The 23,842-nt window shown below is 40.1% G+C and overlaps 1 protein-coding gene across 3 annotated transcripts in view; it reads right to left on the bottom strand.

The window, feature by feature from the left end:
* The window catches only part of LOC124307480 (dipeptidase 1-like), a 1,861,010-nt gene that overhangs the window by 236,061 nt on the left and 1,601,107 nt on the right, over positions 1 to 23,842 (bottom strand). The window contains exon 12 of one of the 3 annotated variants that reach the window (XM_046769155.1): positions 10,287 to 10,341. The exons of the other annotated variants lie outside the window; for them this stretch is intronic. Coding sequence (XP_046625111.1) covers positions 10,332 to 10,341 — 10 coding nt within the window. The 3' untranslated portion in view covers positions 10,287 to 10,331. Of the gene's footprint in view, positions 1 to 10,286; positions 10,342 to 23,842 lie in introns of those variants that run through there. 3 annotated transcript variants of the gene reach the window in all.

Genomic DNA, 23,842 nt, shown 5'->3' with positions numbered 1-23,842 from the left:
GACAGAGGAGGGACAATGTTGTTACCAATCCATTTAGTAAGGAAGCGAGCTAGATTGATGGTAGGACTGTCTGTGAACGAAACTATAATTCTTATCGGTGTATCCGGTTTATGAATTTTAGGTAGCCCGTAGGCTCTAGGTGGCAAACAATCAGTTTTTGCAATTTGCCGTCTAAGTTGGTCAGAAATGAGTTTACTTGTGGACCAATCGATTGTAAATTTTTAATAATGTAAATTTGAAAAACTGGTGAATTCGAAAAATTAACGACGGAGCCAGGAATCGAACCTGGTATCTAAAGATGCTTGACCGGAGCCTTACACCGCTAGACCACCTAGCCGCCCTGACTCTGTTGTCGTTAATTTCTCTCATCACCAGTGAGTTCGAATTTGTTTTCCTGTGCCCGGTTTAAGTATGAGTGAGAGTTTCTTCTCTGCATGCACGATGTATAAGGAGACTGTGGTATGTAGATGTTGTTTTAGCCTTTTTGAATCCTTGCTTCCGATGAGAAGCCCGTAAGACAAGCAATGCCGTCTAATAAATGAGATGCGGATGTGCAAATCATTAATCTACGAGAGAATTTTGTTGAAAGAATGTAAATTTGAAAAACTGGTGAATTCGAAAAATTAACGACGGAGCCAGGAATCGAACCTGGTATCTAGAGATGCTACCTCTAACAACATCTACATACCACAGTCTCCTTATACATCGTGCATGCAGAGAAGAAACTCTCACTCATACTTAAACCGGGCACAGGAAAACAAATTCGAACTCACTGGTGATGAGAGAAATTAACGACAACACAGTCAGGGCGGCTAGGTGGTCTAGCGGTGTAAGGCTCCGGTCAAGCATCTTTAGATACCAGGTTCGATTCCTGGCTCCGTCGTTAATTTTTCGAATTCACCAGTTTTTCAAATTTACATTATCAAAAATTTACAATCGATTGGTCCACAAGTAAATTCATTTCTGACCAACTTAGACGGCAAATTGCAAAAACTGATTGTTTGCCACCTAGAGCCTACGGGCTACCTAAAATTCATAAACCGGATACACCGATAAGAATTATAGTTTCGTTCACAGACAGTCCTACCATCAATCTAGCTCGCTTCCTTACTAAATGGATTGGTAACAACATTGTCCCTCCTCTGTCACGTGTAAGAGATAGTTTTGCTCTGGTTAAATCTATCAGGACCTTTCGTCTCCCATCTGATCATGTATTGGTTTCGCTGGATGCTGTGTCATTGTTTACCAATGTTCTACGGGATCTAGCAATCAACGCGGTGAAGCAGCGTTGGCATCATTTGATGGACAAAATTCCTGTCCCACTTAATAAACTCATAAAAGCATTACACATCTGTTTTAAGGCTGCCATTTTTAAATTTAATCAGAACAACTATGCTCAAACTTATGGTTTACCGATGGGCTTGCCTCTCTCTCCAATTTTGTCGGATTTGGTTTTGGATGATCTTGAACAATATTGTCTCAACAAACTGGACTTCAAGCCTCCTTTCTATTTCAGATATGTAGATGACATAATCACAGCTGTCCCTTCTGCTAAGTTGCAGAAATGCTATCTGTCTTTAACCAATTCCATCCGAGATTACAATTCACCTCTGAAATAGAGTGTAATCATCGAATTAGCTTTTTGGATGTTCTGATCATTAATGATAACCAGCTCATCAAAACTGACTAATTCCATAAGGCTACCTGGTCACAAAGGAACTCAAATTTTCATTCTCACCATCCCCGATCTTACAAAATTGGAACGATTTATTGTTTGGTTGATAGAGCGATTCGACTTTCAAGTATGGAATTTCATAACAAAAATATGTCCTTGATTCATCAAGTACTACGTAAAAATGACTATCCAACTCGTCTGCTCAACAAACATATATATATGTCAAATACGATTCCATCTTGTCATCGATCAGTTCCAACAATAATAATGATGCATCTGGTGCACAAGTTAATCAAAAAAACTTTGTTTCCATCCCATACGTTGCGGGTTTGTTTGAGTCACTCAACAGAATATTCTCTAAGTATAAAATCCAATTTGTGGGTAAAAGTGCACATGATCCATCCTCTATGTTTGATTCTGGTAAGGACCCTTCACCCGCGTATATGCGTTCTTGTGTAGTCGACAAAATTCCCTGCAACCAATGCAACATGTCCTACATAGGTCAAACAAGTAGGCAACTACACACCAGGATAACTGAACATAAACGCAATATCCATGAACATGAGGATAATTATACTGCACTGACGAGGCATGCCATCGATTTCGACCACTCATTCAATTATTCTCAAGCCAGCATTATAGACGTTGAACCATTGTATTACAATAGGTTATTGTTAGAAATGTGCAATATTGTTGCACATCCCAATTCTGTCAATCGAAGACAAGATATTGAACATCTGAGTACTATTTACACCTCTGTGATACACCCATCGTAACTATCTATTACCGACTGAGCTTGCTCTCGATTTCACCTTCTTAACAATTTCTGGTTTTTATTTAACCCGTTGACTCTGTGCTTGCTCTGATAATGACTGATATCGGTCTCCCCCCACTACACACTGGACGTTCCACATGTTCAAAAGTGCTCCAGACTCAAAACCTAAAACGGTCGCTGTGGGTTTTTATTAAATCAACAATCAGGATGAATGCTTGGGAGTTTCGTATCGCTGTCGTAGTGTTTTTTGTTTTTTTTTTTTAAATGAACTTTTGTGTTTCATTCGATTATTCTAACACGCATTCACTACATACTAGTGGTTCCTTTTCTTCGGTAATCAAAAGTGTCAGTCCACACCAGGAAATTCCTCTCATTTATATTTGCACAAACATCCCTGCTTATTACCTAAATCCTTCATATTTAACTTTGTTATAACTGAGTTGTACATTATTTTATTATTTCTATTCGTGAGAGATGTTCTAAATAAATTGTTCTGAGGAGGGCCCCCATCAGGGATGAAACGTTAACACAAAAAAAGTGCTTCCATGTTCACGACCTTCATATCCAAGAATAATATTATTTAAGAATTCACCAAGGTCAAGAAAAATCGTCTTCAATTATTATTTTCAGAAAAGATGACGAACAACTAGTTGATTACCGTAAATATGAATTAGCATCATACCCGCTGTAACTATTCAACGATCCAGGTATGCGAAAGACTAAGAAATCCCTTCTGCACGATATGCTTGAAAAGTCGCGCGATCCTCTGATTCTCAATGATTGTAAACACGTCATTGACAGTGGGTATCCTTTGCACCACATCATTTGGCATCAAAATCAAACATACCGGTCAATTTGCGTCACATACATAAACTACGTAATAAAACATTTTGGAGCAACGGCCATAATTATGTTCGATGGCTCCGCCAACAGGACGTCCAGTACTAAAGCAGCAGAGCTATGCCTACTAGCTGCGAAACATACGAGTGCTGACATACTCTTCGAAGACACAATGACCGCTACTGTCTGGCAAGAAAAGTTCTGGTAACGCGAAAAACAAAACGCGACTGATTTCGATATTATCACAAGAATTTGAGGTCCCAGGTTTTACCGTTAGACAGGCTATAGACGACGCTGATACCGTTATCCTTAGAACATCCATAGTATCTAGTCATAAGTATCTTCTTCCGAAGAAGCTGTCATTGTTGGCGAGGACATAGACCTTCTTGTTCTGCTAATTTCTCTAGCTCCGCAAGAACGCAATATTTATTTTGTGGAACCGGGGAGAGGAAAATCGAAAGCAAAATCTACTGTCCTCAGACTCTACAATGAGATAGAGGGTTTCAAGATAAAATCCCATTTGCACACGCTTTCAACGGTTGCGATACAACATCGTCTTTTCCAAAAAGGAAAACTAAAGTGCCTCAAACTATTGCGACAACGAGAAGATTTCTACGATATTGTGGTAATATTTAATGATGACAACACTTCTCATCATGACATATAACTCTTGCTGGAGAACGGTTCTTCATGACTGTACATGGTGCACCTGTAACAGAGACGTTTTCAAATCACCGTCGTTTCAACTTTTTAAAAAGTCGGCGAAGACCAGAAAAACCAAATTCAGCCTCGTTTCCCCCTACGGCTACAACAGCTCAACAGCACTCGTTCCGCGTGTATCATCAGATACAAAAGTGGCGCGGTAATAAGAAATGTGCTGAACTTTGGTGCTGGAAAAAAATCTATAACCGTCTTCAACTGCTACCCACACTTGAGGCGCCAACTCATTGCTTGGGGTCATTGCTGATATTCATATCATGCAATTGTAATAAAGGCTTCACTCCGTCCTGTGGGTGTAGAAAAGCAGGGCTGAGATGCGCAACGATATATGGCTACTGTAAAGGCACGTCATGTCTGAATTCAAATTCTACCTCAGCCATGGAAATGGAGAGTTCCGTTGAAAGGGAGGTTGACGAGAACGATGGCATTCTGATGCTCGCGGAATATGAAAGTAATGATGACAAGGACAGCCCTGCAGTCTATGTCCATAAAACTGGCACAGCCACTCACTCAAAATCTCCTATTTTTGTTGGGTGATTCAATTGCTTTTTGTTTGCTTTTCTTTGCTGTTTCGATTTTTTGCTTCATCCCTTATTCGAAAATTTTCGGCGTTGCCAACTTTATGTTAGGCCGGCTAAGCCATACGTAAAAACACGTATAGGGTAAGTGGAAAAAAAGTCGAATGGGAGCATATTTTTTTACTATTTATTTGCTCGCGACATGCACCAATTTAACATTCTTTACTCACCTCCATACCAAAAAACCATCCCCCAGATCCTGATTTCAGACAAAAACACGCCAAAAGAGTCGAAGTCTCGAAAAATGGAGTGCACTATTATTTTTTGTTACTTATTTGCTCGCGATATGGGCCATTTTCAGTGTTTTCTCCCCACTCCTCATCCGAAATCACAGCCCTCTGGATCCTGAGTCGGTGGGGAAGAGGTCGAGCGCGATGGAATTTCTAAAAATGAGGTGCACCAGTTTTTTTGTTATTTATTTGCTCGCAATATAAGCTTTTTTCAGATTCTTGGCCCCACCGCCCATCCAAAGTAACCATGCTCTGGATTTTGACTTTGAAAGGAACATATCGGGGTGGTAGAATAACGGAAAATGGGGCGAATTTTTTTTCGCCATTCCCTTGTTTACGATATGAGCCATCGTTAAATTCTTTGTCGATTCAAATCTGAAATGAGTTTACCGATTTTTTTCTTACCCCAGACTCGGAATATGGTTCACGAATATCATTGATTAAATTGGTTACATAATGATTATAGAAATAAACTAACGGTCATACTATATCGACGTTTGTTTGATTGTCGCTATATGTGCACATGTATTGGTCACAAATCATTTGAATAAATTCTGTGATACCTATTATAATATTGATTTTTCATCTTTTGTATTACGAAGTGCTCTTTCAGGTATTCTTACGATAGTGATCTATCATTCTGAAACATTAGGTATTGTGGTGCAAAAGGCGATTTAAATTTTATCGAGTCGGCGTACTCTCGGTCGAAAGAGGAACGGGGGGCAAGGGGGGCCTATAAGCATCCTGTGTCACCTGCCTGTATCTCGATGTCACACGGGTCAAGTATTCCACGAGTTATAGTGTGAGTGGGTGTGTGCGCCCGTGCGATAACCGTTGGAAATTGTTATTACCTGGATAAATTTGTGTCTTTCGACGACGGAACACACAAATGATGGAAATAAAAAAATTCAGTACACCCTGGTGTACGTACTTGCTGTTCCAGGATGATAGATCAAAATTGTGAGGATATCTCATAGAGCACTTCGTAATACAAAATATGGAAATTCAATATTATAGCGAGCAAATAAATAGCAAAAAAATATGCTCCTATTCGACTATTTTTCCACTTACCCTATACGTGTTTTTACGTATGGCTTAGCCGGCCTAACATAAAGTTGGCAACGCCAAAAATTTTCGATTAAGAGATGAAGCAAAAAAATCGAAACTGCGGCAAAAAAATAGCAAATAAAAAGCAATTGAATCACCCAACAAAAATAGGACATTTTGAGTAAGTGGTTGTGCCAGCTTGATGGGCGTCAAGTACAGACCCCTTTACTTGATATTCTTCCCGCTGCTCAATTCCGACGCCTTTAATTTATACCGACTGCTCCCCCTGCCCGTTAAACAGACATACGACACTTCACATGATTAATTCGCTTTCATTCGATCTTGGCCAAGTATCATACTTCCAAATTTCGGAACCTAAATCAAGTAAATGCATTCTATCTCTAGATAAATTCATATGCAAGTAGATCCAACCACTTTTTGGACCGTCAACTCACAAAATTTTTAAGTTTGACCTTTTCCCAAATCCCTCTCAGAAAAGTTCAGATGAATGTAATATTAAACTGGCCTCATTCGACGGCGCATATTGGACGGAACAATCAACATCGAAATCTCAGATTTCTTCCTCTTTCACTTCTAAGACCCTTTATATTCTCTACTTGAATGACCATTTCCTCGTTGCTCCGAGCTCAATCGGAAATTGATATGACGGAACTAGGAATGTCGAAGCCGTGACAGTTCCCGTACAAGCCGCCCCTCGACCAGAGCTTCACTCCACCTCCGGCTCTCTCCACCTCTCGTTACAAGTCCTTCACCATCATCAATCACCTTTATTTAATTATGCGTACATGTCGATTATGGTTTCATGGCTTCACTTTGCGGTTACAATTCTGAAATAATTTATTGTATTGAAATCCATCTTTTTTCTCTATGCATGTAATTACATTGCTGAAAATAAAAATGAAAATTTTCAACCAAATCTCTCTATCTAATAAAAAAATTTCAAACAAATAAACGTAGAAAAAGATTATAATAACAATAGTAAAAAAAAGATTATAATAACAATAGTATACGCATGAAGTTGGCGGTGGGGTGAGATCCCGAAAACAAAACAAAAAGCATCTTTGACAGCTGTCATCGGCTGTTTATGACAGTCTTTGACAAATATCTTTATAGGTATCTGTTTCTGCCCGCAAAAAATGACCATGCAAACGAAAATTATCAAGATGATTCCCGACGGGAATTGTCTTTTTCGCGCATTGGCGTATTGTGTATACGGCACTCAAGATCGACACGCAGAGGTGAGACTGAGTATCGTTTCAAATATAGTGGATAATTGGTCTACATTTGCGGGTTTTATTACAGGTAATGAGTCAAACGGCGCTGCGATTAGGTCACCTGGTGATTACAAATCACATATGAATAAAAATGCAATATATGCAGTTGCGGACATTTTTAAGATATGTTTAATCGTGTATCGCGAAGAACAAATTCATCCACACCGGATCGGATCACAAAATGAAACACAATTCTCGCTACTCTTCACCGGCGACGGAGACAGTGGACACTTTGATGTCTTGCAGAACCAAAATAAAATTCAGATAGTGAGTAATAAGTACGAAAAGTAAAAATCAAATAATAGTAAATCTAAATATGTCACCAAACAGTCAAAAGGACAGCCAGGATTTACGATGACAGTGGAGAAAGAAGGAGTTTCAAGCAGCAGACAAGGCGATGAAGATGGTGGATGGTCGGAAATATTACAAAAGAAAGAGGAAAATAAAATCGTAAGAGCGAAGAACCAAATAAGCCATAGAATAATATCCATCAAATATTCGTATGACCAGGCAAGAGGACGACCAGGATCTATGTTAACCACAAGAGAAAGAGGTGTTTTGCGGAGTGAACAGCAACACAAGTATAGAGAAAAACATAATATAAAGAAGGTGATTTTGGAGAATAACGGGCAGAGCGGTAGCAAAAATAATTCAGCAAGTCAAGGAGATAGATCGATATCAATAGAGAAGAAACACCAATTTTCAACCAACGAATGGAAGCTTAGATTGATGAAAAAAAGAAAAGTAAGCACGGAAGGAATTGAAGTGGACAGTAAGTGCAGACCTGTCATCAAATCAACATGAAGGAATTCGCCTGTCTACTAGACGATGCGTAAGGAAATAGTGAGGCGCGTAGCGCCGAGATGGGGTTGGCGCGCGAAGCGCGCCGGGGCGAAGCCCCTAGTAATTAATAAATATGTATTCGTTCAAGCTAATCTGAGACCCAATATCATAATATTTTCAATATCTCAATGCAATCACGTAGAAGTACCGTATTTAAAGTACTTGTAATATGAGCACACAAATAACGTAACCACCATAATAATATTTTTAATATCTGATTCAAAGTATAACCATTTATACCCATATACTTACGACGTGCGCTACGTGATTCCATAAATAGGTACGTACCCACAATGTTCAGCCATATGTATCACCACATTGACGAGATTATTTTTGAAAATACATTGACTTTATGTATATTGAAAAGTATTGCAATAACTAAATGTTTGAAAAGGAGATCGGGGTTTCCGACGAGAGATAAATGTTTCGATACTTGGAGTAGCATAACAAGGCCGGTTCTGGATACAAACACCTTCTTTACCAACCAAGCCGCCTATTCATGCATCCCAGACGCAAATCCTCGAAGGTTACCGCCACTCTCGTAAGATAAAACGTGCTCTGCCGACCTCTCATCGGTAAGAAAATCTCCCAAATGACCATGATCGTCGGTAAAAAATCCTCCAAATGACCATGATCGTTGGTAAAAAATGCCTGAAATTGCCGTGCTATTACCGCTTGTGGAATAAATTGTGCTCTTTGTCAGTAAATAAAATCATGCTCATCGAGCGGAATCGTTAACTGCATTACCGAGCGCACTCCGTGAATCCTCAGGCGTTCAAGCGGACCCCGTGGATTCTCGAACGTTCGACCGAGAATCGTGGCATGTGTCAGGTTTTAAGAGCTTCCAGAAGGTTCGAGAAGATTCTCCGGCGATCAAGAGGTTTCGAGGGCGAAGGTACGACGTTGGGAGGCTCATGCAACGGCCTCGAACAAATCTAGGCTGACAAACAATTCGTCCGACGTGTTTCGACTCGACGTTGAGCGGCATGCGGTCAAAGGATTTCGGTGCGACGTTGAATTTTGAAAGACTCGCTCTGGCCTTGAAGGAATTTCAAACAAACAATTCTCTGAATCATCTGACGAAAACAATACTCGGAATAGTCCGACGAGTTTCGACTTGACGGTGAGCGGCTTGCCGACAAAGGATTGGGGTGCAACGTTGAATTCTGGAAAGTGCTGAAAGTTGTATGTGGCTGCTTAGACCCTGAACAAATGTAGGCTGACAACAATGCGTTCTAGAAGTTTCGACTTGACAGCGAGCAGTCCGGGACCGTGAGAAAGAGCTTTTTTGACCCTGAAAGATTCTGGGAAACTTAGGCTGACAAATAACGCGTTCGACGAGTTTCGACTTGACGGCGAGCGGTCTGCGGACAACGGATTGAGGTGCGACGTCGAATTCTGGATGGTTCTAACGTAAATCTGTAACATCCAACCAAGTCCACCGTCTGTACAAAATGGGTTAGCTTTGGTAGCTTCTAGAAGTTTGCAAGGATTCTGTGTGCCGGGTGGGAGGAATACGGCTATAAAAGTTTGAATTTCAGGTTAGAAAGGTAGTCTTGCATCTTCAGCTCTCATGAGGAGAACTTCAAACAAAGCAGAATTAAAACAGCAAATCGATCTGTTCTTAAAAAATATTCACGGCGTGAAAACCGTTATTAACCAGAAGTCAGAACTCAACAAAGTGACAAAAAAGTTCGCAAATCTAAATTTATCAAGAAACACATAACTACGAAGCATTTAAAAAAAAATGGATTCCACAAAACTCAACAAAGTTGCAAGCATGAACGAATTTCTGCCGACAAAGAAATTGACGGAGCTGGAAATTTTCAAAATCTATAAAGTCACTAGCATTTGACGAGTCCAAACAAGGTTTGGACAGCGTGTCCTTACAGACCTGAATAACGAATTCAGCGTATTCTTATCGGCATGGATTGTGCGACTGCTAAACGAGGACGAGACCCAATATCAGAAATTGGTGCAGACGATGCAGGAGGAGCGATTGCTCTTGCAGTATCTGGGCGGTCAGTACGGTCAAATGGAATTCAAAGATGTGTCGACTCTCGCCTAATTTGAACACCGTACCTGGGCAACGTGTGCAGCATCTCCTTCTTACCAGCATGAACCGTGCGACTACTAAACGTGATCAAGAACCAATTTCAAAAACTTGACGAAAAACTTTCAAAGAAGTTTCCAATTATTCTATGTTTTATGACCTCTAAGAATATTGTATAAATTTTTTTGACAAAGCTTTTATTTTTCTGCTGTACTCCACATCAACTATCTATATACTACTACTACTACGTTGGTTACGTTGGATGCTGTGGTTGTTTACAGCTCTCTGAAACATATAATAAAGTTTGGAAATTTAAGATATGATGTATCACACACAAAAGTATTTATCAAATTTGTGCTAAAACTTGTGAAATGATATTTTAGAAACGTAAGACATGTATGTATCACAAAGGTTGGAGGTTTTCGTTGTTAAAAAGAAGAAAAGAAAAATAAATAAATTTGTTCTAAAAGTTGTGAAATTGAAGAAAAATTTTTCTCACATTTTTTGAAACAGAAAATCTCCCCATTCATCACGTGCCAGGCGAGCTGCCACACACGCCTCATAAACGATCACGTCATTTCGAGGGTTATTATTATCATTACGGCCGCCGTTCGCCGTGTGCACACTCAACGACAGCCGGACCGATTGTAGGATAAAATAGTAAGGTACTAGGGAGACCCACTCTCTAGGCACCCGCACATGTGGAAGAACATTTACGTACTCCATGGTTTTTTTGCGTTAAAATTTCTGAAAACAAAGCGCACATGCGTTAAATTATTTCTATTTGCTCAAGTAAAATCAAAAATTGTTGTACACTAAAGCTAAAAAAAAAAAAAATGTACAAGTGAACTGATTTCAATCACCCGCCTTGACAGTTTGGAAGCTCGACCGCTAATGAATTCATCAGACGGACGGAGCACCCCACTCTTCGTACAGCTTCTTCAAATGTTTTAGGTTCACAGTTAAACTAATACCAAATCATAAAGTGGTTGACACTTGTCGGTTACGTTTGCAGGATATATCCTTCCCACTCTGTCCTACTGCACTAGTATGTAGGCCTCGAAATCGTAAAACCGATACCGTGGGCAAAGTAATACATCCCCCTAACCGTCTCGGTGAACGATATCTACTGAGCCTATCACAGTTCCATGTATAACTCTAGCGATTAGTTCACTTTCACAGCTCTCTCTCGTACATGAGGCGTGCGAAACTCCTTCGCCAAGTTCCAAAAACTGCCTTGTCATCTTCCATGCGCTGCAGGTTCGTTCGAGAAATATCTTAAAATTTTTTTCGCTGAAAAATATTGCATACGGCTGTTCACGAACTTTCGGAAATGTGTGAGTCACGTCGTTGTTTACCCATAAAAGGGACCGTGACAGCATAGATCGGTCATTCTAGAGCAAGCTTTGCAACTCTATCTGTGTCAAGTGCGTGATTGAAAGAAGAAGAAACAAACATGGATTCCAAAAAAAGTTTGAAATTGATACAAATTATGGAAACGGCGTTCAAGATTTGACCTAAAAAATCGTCACCGGCAGAGATTGCGAAAATGGATTTGATTCGGAACCCAAAATACCAGGTGTTTGAATAAAATCTTACGCAACAACGCCTCAACGATCGGAGAGAAGACAAGAATTTTGACTACAATTGAAATTCTGAAATCGTTCACAGCCAAACTTCAACAATTTTAAAACGTGGGTGACGGATTACAAAGCCGACGAAGAAGCGATCGAGCACGGTCGAAAGATTTGGAGACAGCTTTCGAGAGTCGAATGAGAACGGGAGCCGTCATCAATCTACGACACAAGGATTTGAACAGATTTCTCGAAGATGCCAAACACCTCGCCATTGTCAGAATGAAGAGAATGCTGCGAAAGGCTGGGGGTTTGAAAGCCAACTGCATCTTAACCTACAAATTTGGTGTAAGAAAAAACGCCGAACTTGTTGAAGAAATGAAATATTTAAATACCAGAAACCAGATCATCCTCCAGCCAGCTGACATACACGGGTGGTTCGAAGAGCACATGAGACAAAAAATGTTAAGCAAAGTCGAAGATTTGTAAGAGAAAGACTCTGGTTGATCGTTGTACGAAGTGATAAATTTGACTGTAAATCTGAACAAGTACGGCTAATGCCAGGCGGTGTGTTGGCATACACACCACTACCCAAAAATATTCAAGATAAGAAGACTATCGTCAACATCCGCAACAGCGACTCATATTGCTTTCTATGGTCGGTCAACGCAGCCCTCTTTCCAGCTAACAAAAATCCCAGCGTAATCACATCCTATCCACATTTCAGCTCAGTGCTACGGTATGATGGTTTGAACTTCCCAATGTCCTCAGATCAAATTCCAAAATTTGAGAAACTTAACGGTCTTTCAGTTAACGTTTATGGTATAGATTGTACTGGAAAACAAAAGCGCAGTGAAAATGTACCCATATATTCAAGCTGAAACAAGTCTGATAAACCAGTAATCCATCTTCTAGTCTTAGAGCCTGAAAACGACAATGATGATGATGATGATGATGATGATGGTGTAGAAAATATTAAAAGGAATGTAACACATCATTTTGCATGGATTCGAAAATTTTCTCAAGTTTGCAAACGCTCACATCAGACGTGGTTGTGCGATAGGTGTCTGTCTCATTTTAATTTTGAAAGATGCTTGTTGGAGCATCGAGTGGACTGCATAAATTGGAATGAATCCAAAGTCATCTTACCAGCAGAAGAAGATAAGATTCTCAAATTTAAAAATTTCAAACATGAAGAAACCGTTCCAATCTGCGTTTACGCAGATCTATAAGGTTTACTGCGGCCCACTCTTAAAAGTTTTGGGGCAAATAGAACAATTCATCAGAAGCATCTGCCATATAGCATAGCTCACTATGTACATTGTGTGTTTGACGATTCGCTTTCAAAATTCAAAATTAATCGTGGAGAGACTTGCATCCAATGGCTTACAAACGAGTTGAACGAATTGGCACATTCGTTAGAGGGATATTACAAGACTATTGTCCCCATGGACGCACTAAATTGCAAGCAGATTAACGAATTTGATTTATCGATGGTCTGTCATATTTGCGGAAAACCGTTCACACCCACAGACGTAAAACGTCGTGATCACTGTCATTTTACGGGAAAGTACTGTGGAGCTGCTCACCGCAGCTGTAATCTAAATTATCAAAATTCGCACACTATTCCAGTGATATCCAAAATCTGTCGGGTTGCGATTCGCATTTTCTGATTAAAGCACCGGCTACATCGTTCGAGGGTACAATTAAGATTCTACCCGTGAACAAAGAAAAGTACATTCACTAGTCGTGAGAAATCAGCAACGTATCTCGGTGATGATCAAAAATCAATCACACGAAAATTTTATCGTAGCTCAGATAAATTTCAGTTATTGACCAGAAAAAAAGTGTTCCCGTACGAATACATAGACAGTTATGAGAAGCTTGAGGACAGACGTCTACCATCGAAACAACAACTTTACTCGAAATTAAATGATCGGGATATATCAGACGACGACTACGCACATGTGAAGTTTGGCAAACTTTTAACGTTTAAACTTTGGGAGAGTATTCGGACTTGTATTAAGAGACGGATGTCTTCTGACTAGCCAACGTTTTTCAAAATTTTCCACAGAATTGTTGGACAACGTATAAACTGGACCCATTACATTACTAAACAGCGACCGGTCTGTCGTTTGATGCAATGTTAAAATATACAGGCATCGAGCTCGAGCTTCTCACCCACATAGATATGGTTATGCTTATCGAAAAGGGTATTCGAGGTTGTGTTACAGTGATTGAACAGATACGCAGAGGCTAACAACAGGTACATGGGAGAGGCATTCGATCCTGAGGTCGAAGAATCTTATCTCATGTACTTTGACGGTAATAATTTGTACGGTGCTACTATGAACTTTGCTCTGCCATGTAATTCCTTTGAATGGGTGTCAGGTTTCAGAGAGTGCGACGTTCTTGCCATCCCGAAGAAAACGGAATTTGGTTACATACCGAAGGTAGATTTGGAATATCCTGAGGAGTTGCATGAAACTCATAAGGACTTACCATTGTGTCCGGAGCACTATGTATCTCTGATTTCGAACAATAAACAGCCGAAATTGACGACCACGCTACTTTCCAAGAAAAACTACGTTGTTCACTATCGCGTTCTGGAACAATGTTTGGAATTAGGCTTAAAATTACTCAAAATTCACAAAGTTCTTAAATTCCAGCAAACCCCGCGGCTCGAAAAATAGATAGATTTGAATACTGATTTGCGGAAAATATCTCACAACGAATTCAAGAAAAATTTTTACAAACTAACAAACAACGCAGTATTTGGCAAAAAAATGAAAACGTGTGAAAGTACAGAGTTATTCGATTTACCACCGAATGGGATGGACGGTACCATAACCAAACCTCATTTTCATAGCTGCACCGTATTCGACAAAGAGATAATTATCGTCGAAATGGGTGAAACGAAAGTAAAGTTGAATAAACCATTGTATAGGTTTCTCCATCCTGGATCTGTCTGAAACATATATCTACGATTTTTATCATAATTATATTGAACGGAAATTTGGCAACCGAGCAAAATTAACGTATACAGATATCGATTTACAACTTTATCGTCCCCGACGTACATGAATATATGAAGGAGGACTTGCATTAATTCGATACGTTTGATTATCCGCTTGATAACGCTTATGAAATGCCTCTAGCGAACAAAAAAGTCCTCGACTTAATAAAAGATAAGAATATCGGCAAAATAATGTTGGAATTTGTAGGATTAAGCGCAAAATTGTATGCATTCCGAGTCTTGAGAGATGAGAAAGACAATAAACGTGCCAAAGGTGTCAAAGGATCTGCGTTTACAAAAATCAGTTTCAACGATTATTTGGAATGTGCTTTGAAACGTCAAAATTTGTTTACAAATCAGCATTTTGTATTAGGTCGAAAACACGAGGTATACAATGTAGAACAGCAGAAAGTGGCACTGAGCTGGAATGACGACAAGCGGATCGTGTTTCAAAACACAACCGACACGCTTCCGTAGAGCTACAAGCCTGCACCTTAGCTATGTAATTACCGTAACGTAATGTACGTAGGATTTAATTTATGACTGTACCATGATGTATAGAATATTATGATGTAGGATGGTGAATAAAAAGTTCCGAAATATAAAAAATTATACAACGATGCAAATGTCTCTCGATTGTCTAAGAAATGAAAAAGCATACTTGTTATGTATCGGGTATAAAATAAAGAGGCAGATACGTTTTTACAAAAATTCATTTATTCAAATGTTACATGTCCGATTCGTTTATACAACTGTTGTGTGTATTGTCAAAACCTAACCACTTAACGTATAATTTTTTTCCACGCTTCTTGAGCATCTTCTCTACCAGATAGATATCCGGATGTTCAACCTTAAGGAGATCTTATTTGTAGAAACCACCAGCGATGGGTTGATCTCGGTAGTCTTTGAGCTTGTACGTCACAGGATGAGTATTTTCCACTCGACTTATAGTGAATATTTCAGTCGTCCAATTGGGAGTGTAACCTTTCTCGAAGAAATTTTTGAATTTGCTGATTCGAACTTTGTCGCCGGATTTGAACTTTGCCGATTTGGTAGGTATCGCTCGAAGCCCTCCGTACGCCTGACGTAATAATTGCCTTTCGATTGCAACGGTGACATTCAATGGTTTTATTCGTATGGTCCGATGTTTCGTGTTGTTGTAGGTCGATATCGAATCGGGTAAGATGTCGAGCCACTTGTAGCTTTCTTGCATACTGTACCGTTTCCACATTTCACCTTGCAGCATGCGATTAAAACGTTCGCAGATCAATGCCTTCAAATTACTGTACGTGGAGTAAAGTTTGATTCCGTAGCGTGACATAAGAAATTTAAATTTCGAGTTGGAAAATTCCGTTCCTCTGTCGACGTGTAAATATTTCGGTACCAGTCCTTGGACAGGCACAGATTCCATTGCCTTTGTAACATCATCTCCAGACTTGCTCTTTATCGGTATAGGCCATGCGTACTTTGAAAAAATATTAATGACTGTGAGCAATTACATGTAGCCTTTGTTTTGTCCAGCGTACGACATCATATCAACGAGATCCGCCAGCCAGGTCTCGTCGATACCACGCACGTCTACACGTCGACGCGGGTAATTTTGAAGCTAGAAGCGTCGCGGATAAAGTATTAGCCAGAAAAGCCTAGAAACAGCTTTTCGCAAAGGACGCAAATTTGGGTGAGAAGGCAGCCGCTTAGGCTGTAGCTAACAGGATGAAGGTGAAAACAAAGTTAGGTATGTGGTGTCGAAAACGAAAGAACGTTTCCTTGAACAATATCATACGAGCTGCAAAACAGACTATGATTCGGAGCTACGACGCGAAAACGAGCATTGAATCTGCGCTCAAAGGTGCTCGAGAAGCTGTGAAAAACGAAGGCGGTAAATATAATGTCCGATCACTGCGCGTTCTACCGGTACCCTCAAAAGTCGGCGGATTTCTATCTTTTCTCATACCTATTTTTACCAGTCTCAGCGCTGCGGGTGCATTAGCGGGGGGTGCTACGGGTATAGCAGAGGCTGTGAACGATGCGAGCGCGGCTGAACGAAAATTAGAGGGAAGCAAATAGCATAACAAAACGATGAAAGTGATCGCCTTAGGTGAAGGTCTTCTTCTCAAACCTTATGAAAAGGGTTTCGGTCTTCATCTTCAAAAAAACTAAGTGTCAAGCTACCACGTCGAGTGTTGACCAACTGAGATTTGCTAAAGTATGCAAAAATCATGAAAATTCTATACTTCCGAGGTGCCTTTATGCGCAACGAAATGCCCAAAACCGGACCGCGTGAAAACGAGACAGCTGTAGTCAATCTCGACGATAAAGATGGCCCTGGGACACACTGGGTTGCATATAAGAAACGTAGCAACGATGTAGTTTATTTCGACAGTTTCGGTCTTCTTCAACCTCCGTTAGACCTCGTGAAATATCTCGGTGCTGGTAGCGTCAACTACAACGATGAAAGGTATCAAGATTACGGTTCACTCGATTGCGGACACTTGTGTCTGAAAGTTCTCAGCGATGAACTATGAAAAAATGACACGTAATTTAATAACGTCAGTCTACCACTCGCAGTCATGGATGATTCGTTAACATTAACGATGTCGGAAACGTCTTCGATTCCCGAAGAGCAATATTTTCCTCCGATCGAACTTGCTTTGAAAAAAAATTATGTTCTTGGTCTCATTAAACTGTTAACCTTCAATTCTATTCCCAACGTTAATGTCTGTTGCAATTAACTATACGTAGCCGATAAGGTAGTTACTATATCCACTGGCAGCTACGAAATTGAGGTTATTGACAAGTATATTCAAGACGCGTTAAGAAGTACCAACATTGAACTCAGCATAAAGCCTAACAACAATACGTTATGCAGCCAAATCAAATGTAGCCATGTCGTAAATTTAGAACCTGGCGATTCTATTGGTCAATTTCTCGGATTTACACCGCTCGTATTGGCAGCCAACCAAACTCACCATGCGGATATGCCTGTAGCTATTCTCAAGGTCAATGCGTTGCCAGTCGAATGCAGCATTACAACGGGTGCCTACGTCAACGAGCGCAAAGTGCATACTATTCACGACTTTTTCCCTATCGTTCCGCCGCGATATACGATCGTGAAAGTGTCGTCGCACGTAATTTACCTTCCGATCATCGTCAAGACCATGGATCACATATAGCTTCGGTTAGTCGATCAAGACGGAGACCTGGTTAATTTTCGCGGAGAAGTTATAACTGTGAGACAGCACATCAAATCGCAAAATACAAAAGGGTATTGTATATAACAAATTGTCCATGAAGAGTTATATTAGTCAGTCAACATATTCCGATCAAGTCAGTCATCGATCGATTCCCGAACCGCTAACACGTCGAAACGTGGAGTTCCTGATAGCTTTGTTTCTAAAGCTGACACCTTTTGGAAAAGGAATATCCGAAAATGAAAACTGTGATTCTGCTGTTTTGTTGCCTGCTACGTACCATGCAGGAGGAAATCTAGAGCTATCAAACACCTGTCGTCTTTGACTAATCAATCGCCCACCATGAAATACACGCACACAAACCGTACGCATCGTCAATTTTCAACAACAGCGATGAGATTCGAATCACCGTTCAGCATCAGGATTTATGGGTATTACCGAGCAAGAGATCGCTGCATATCTCTCGAAAATTGCTCAAATCGGACGGCACTGCAGCAGCGATCACAACTTCAGTCAATAATGCCATCTGCCATTTGTTCGAAGATGTACGGTACGAACTAAACGCTGTAGAGATTGATAAATGTAAAAACGTTGGTATGACCAGCCTGCTGAAAGGTTTTGCTTCGCTCAACCCTGGTCAAAGTTGGCTGATGGAAAATGCTGGATGGCTCGACGTTCAGGAAATGAAGAAATTAACTGATGCCGATGGCAACTTTGACGTATTTATTCCCTTGAGCATGATATTGGGCTATGCTGAAGACTATCGCAAGATCATCGTTAACGCGAAACACGAGCTGATTCTTACAAGATCGAAAAGTGACCTAATGCCATCGTTCAGATTTATGATGAAGACTTTAGAATCGTGATCGATCAGGTGAATTGGTTAGTACCCTATGTGAAGCTCTCGGATCAACGAAAAATCGCACTGTTGAACTTCATTGAGAAAGGTACACCTGTCTCCATGAGCTTCCGCAGTTGGGAGTTGTACGAATATCCTTTGCTACCGACAACCACGCAAGACGTTTGGACTGTGAAAACGTCCACCCATTTGGAAAAACCGCCATTTGTTATGCTCGGTTTTCAAACGAATAGAAAAAACAAAGCCAGCAAAAATGTCAGTCATCTTAATTACTGTAACATTACTGACGTCAAGTTCTTCTTGAATTCCGAGTATTATTCGTACGGTAACCTGAACTTGAACATGGGTCAGAATCGCTTTGCATTACTGTACGAGATGTACACAAACTTTCAGGCCACCTGTTACGGCAAAGAACCCGAGCCTCTGTTGACGGAGAGCAAAATTCTATAGTACGAACCTCTGATTTTCATTGACTGTTCGAAATAAAACGAGGCTCTGAAATCTGGACCGATAGATATTCGTTCTGAATTTGAGGCTAAAAATAACCTTCTACTGATACATCTGCCTACTGCTTGATTTTACATGATCGTATAATTGAATATAACCCGCTGAGTGGTCGGGTGAGGAAATTGGTATGAAAACCTTGCAGGTTGTGACAATTGATTCAGTATTTCTCACGATGGAGTTCATAGTTGACGTACAAGGATTTAGAAGCCCGGGTTCCGGTTTTACACCAAAAGAGTTGTCGGTTGTGTCATTCGACCAAGATACCAACCTGTCAATTTTTCTTTTCGAACCTCTGTACGATTGGATTTATTCACTCGCTTCATTCAAAAGCGAAAATTTCTGGCTGTCACGGAATTATCAGGGACCAGCCTGGGAAGGTGGTCATTTACCTTTCGAGAAGCTTGACTTCACCATCGAATGTATGTCGCTGCGTAATGCTTTGGCAGTTTACGTAAAAGGTTTGGAAAAGAAAAGTTGGCTGCATAAAATTCTGGGTAAAAAAGTTCAAGCCGTTGATTTGATGGATTTGGGTCGTCCGTGGTTCCGGAAATTGCATAAAATGTCATATACGAATTTAACCTGTACGCATCATGCTATATTACGTCCAAACTGTGCAGCCCAACATGTATTGTTACTGCGAAATTTTTCACTCAAACACAAAAGACAATCGGTATTTACTCGAACAGTTATTTATTCCCATTGCCTAAAGCATGGGTACGATACCGTTAAGTAAGAAACATGTAATCACACTTATATATCAAAATTATGAATTTCATGTAAGACTGTGATCTTAAGTTGTTTTTTTCAATAAAATATGTTTTATCGTTAATATCAACCGTTAATTCAGAACCTCTGTCCTGCTAGTTAAGAGTTTATTTCAGAACCTCAATCTGTGGTCCGCAGACCGCTCGCCGTCAAGTCGAAACTCGTCGAACGCGCTGTTTGTCAGCCTAAGTTTCCGAGAATCTTTCAGGGTCAAAAAAGCTCTTTCTCATAGTCCCGGACTGCTCGCTGACAAGTCGAAACTCGTCGAACGATTCCGAGAATTGTTCGTCTGAAATTCGTTCAAGGTCAGAGCGGATCTTTCAGAATTCAACGTCGCACTAAAATCCTCTGACCGCATACCACTCAACGTCGAGTCGAAACACGTCGGACGAATTGTTTGTCAGCCTAGATTCGTTCAAGGCCGTTGCATGAGCCTCCCCATGTCGTACCTTTGCCTCCGAAACCTTTCGATTGCCGGAGAATCTTCTTGAACCTTCTGGAAACTCTCAAAAAACCTGACACGGGCCAGGATTCTCGGTCGAACGTTCGAGGTTCCACGAGGTGAGCTCGAACGCCTGAGGATTCACGGAGTGCGCTCGGTCATGCAGTTATCGATTGCGTTGAAAGAGCATGATTTTCTTCACCGTCATAGAGCACAATTTATCCCACACGGGGTAATACCACGGCAATTTCAGGCATTTCTTACTGACGATCATGGTCATTTGGGAGATTTTCTTACCGACGAGCGGTCGGCAGAGTACGTGTTATCTCACGAGAGTGGGGGTAACCTCAAAGGGATTGCGTCTGGGGATGCACTGATAGGCGGTTTGGTCGGTAAAGAAGGTGTCTGTATCTAGAACCGGCCTTGTTATGCTACTACTTGGTTACATGAAAAATGTAACTCTTTATTTTCTACAACTGACTCTCACAAAAGTTGCCGTAGCACAAGCGCATAGCAGCCAGCGTACGACTAACGCTCCCCCCCTCCTCCCTGCCCTTCCAGTTCCGTCGCCACAGAATCGAAACTATGTTTAAAGGTCAACACGCATCAAACTGTTACAATAAATACGTATACTAATCGGCTCAAACGCGCACTAATATCTTGGTGATAGATTCCATTGTAAAATTTTGTAAGTTTGTCATTACATTTCCACAACATTCCGCCTCCTTTCGAACATTCAATTCCGTACCTTCACCGAATGTTCTTCCCCAGGGGGGGAGGGGGAGGGGGGGAGTTGTTACGTGCTCGGTCTTGTATCACGCTCATAACTTAATCTTCGTAGCTCTTATCCAGAAGCCGGTTTACTTCATCAAACTCAACGAACTCTTGCACAACCTGTGCACGCTTGACTGCCTCCTCTTGCTCCAAGAACCCTGATCATGCATTCTGCTTTCTGCATTCACCCCTGCTTTTTCTTCTCATCCCAAGTAGTCATTCCATCTTTACCTCCTGACTGACACATTTCTCATCTACCGTCGAAATTGTTCGCTTTGTCCCCTGCTTTTCAACCGAATCAATAAATATCAAACTTATATTCTCATCATATCACGCATTCAGGCCGTTACACTGATGTTGGGCGCCAGACACTTAGTGTTACGAATCACAATAAAACCAAGAAACTTTAATGAAAGGAAAACATTGCCTTAAGCGAGATACTCAATTGTTTAGTATTTGGTAGGGGAAATCGTGGGCCGGGAATTCTATGTTATGACATACACATAAGTAAAAAGAAAAATAATGAAACAATAGTTAATTGCGGGTCAATTAAGACTGTGTTCAACTTGCCAGTCTTTTACAAGTGACCGCAATGAAAGACATTTACAAGAAGCATACGACGCGACATTCAGGTACGTGATAAACAAACAGTGTCGTAAACAATGATAATTCAACAAGTGAGCGATAACAGTATTATGAGATGGGTCAACGATATTGCAAAAAGTGACTATTAGATTTAATAACAATACAGAGAACGATACATTGATAAGAACTTAATAACCAGGCAACAAAATACGCTTACAATACAAAAACAACGGTGTGAAAAGTAACAACGGGCTCCACACAGATCAACAGGCTTATCGCATGTCGCGATGCCAGCCAGAAATACATATACATATATATTCGTATCAACTAAACTAATTGTAAGACCCAACACTGTAATTGTGTTTTTGTTCTTTCTCAATAACCCCCATGCAATACATAAAACTACTACATCTCATCATTAATATTTTAGAGATTTGCTCCCCTATCTAATACGTGCACGCACATCATCTCAGTATTTACATTTTATGTAAGTGAAAAATCAAATGAACAAGTCATATATTTAAAAATTATACGTACACCATGTAATTCCAAAGTAAAAGATTTTGTTATGAATTGTTTATACCACGTATTGGAAATGTGTGTAGAAACGAGAGAACTTTACTGCAATCGGTAGAAAACAAGGTAACGATAGCTCGGTAGATAATACGACGAATTTACCATAGAATATAACCAGTACAAGAGATTAATATTCATTAACAATTTACAAAATCGGTAGCGTAAACGATCGACTAGATAACTTTCGGTATAATTATTCATAAACGATAGAATCAATAATTTATAATGATTACGGACCTGAGGAATTAAACAATGAATTCCTAAACATAACTTTCCATAGAATTCTTCATAAACGATAGAATCAATTTGTAATGATTACGGACTTAAGGAATTAAACAATGAATTCCTGAACATAACTTTCGATAGTATTATTCATAAACGATAGAATCAATAATTTATAATGATTACGGACTTGAGGAATTGAACAATGAATTCCTGAACATAACTTTTGAGAGAACTCAAAATACAAAATCATGAGAGAGTGAGAATTTCGGAGAGTTCACAAAATAAAGAAATACACTAAATACACCGCAGTACAAAAGAATCAAGGATAATTCGCAGAACTTAACTTAACAAGATACAGAGAAAAGAATAACAGGCAAAAATAATATAAAATTGCCAATAGCAATAGAAAAAAAAGGTGCGGTAATATTTAGAGGCTGATTCTACGCTCGGTTGTACTCCAAGGAACTTGATATACGATACAATAGGCACAAAAATAAATGAAAATACAAGAAGCAATAACAGAAATAAAATATAAGGCACACTACTATTACAAAAACGTATGGAATGAAACGTAAAGCCAATAGGGCTCAAAATACGATAGAAAATACAGAAGCAGGCTAATAGGAATTCACAAATAATCAGAAAAGTCATAAATACAAAAGAAATAATTATTCGGCAGTTACGAGGTCGCTCAGACACGAAAATAATTAATTACTGAAATCATGCAGTCGCACGGCGGCTTACTGCAACTCTAAGCCGTGGACCATGATTCACACAAAACTGGCATCGCACGATGCAACCAAGAAACGATAAATACAATATTAATGACCGAAATCATGCAGTCACACGGCGGCTTACTGCAACTCTAAGCCGTGGACCATGATTCACACAAAGTCGATGAATACCATAAGAAAGAATAGAAATTATGAGCAACTTCGTAACGATACAATACAGAGGCAGAAGCCTTACCTTAGTCGGTGACTTCAGGCACACAACACTGAATTCAATTTTAATTATAACTCAGAATGCGCAAAACGGAACGGAAGAAAGGAAGGATGAAACGGAATCACAAGAGAAATCTAACGATAGAACAAACAGTAGTAGTGATAAAACGCTAGCGGGATCATCAACGATAAGAACGATAGAGAAACGATAGCGGTAAAAAGAGAAGTATCGATAGCTTGAATCGGTAGGATAAGGAAATTCGATGCTGTCACCCAGCAGGTCAAGCGTAGAATAGAAGGAGATCGGAGTTCGGCTCGCCGATCTCGC

Source organism: Neodiprion virginianus, chromosome 6 (genome assembly GCF_021901495.1).
Source record: "Neodiprion virginianus isolate iyNeoVirg1 chromosome 6, iyNeoVirg1.1, whole genome shotgun sequence".
NCBI lineage: Eukaryota > Metazoa > Arthropoda > Insecta > Hymenoptera > Diprionidae > Neodiprion > Neodiprion virginianus.
The sequence above is the reverse complement of the archived record's forward strand: the minus strand, read 5'-3'. Positions and strand labels throughout refer to the sequence as shown.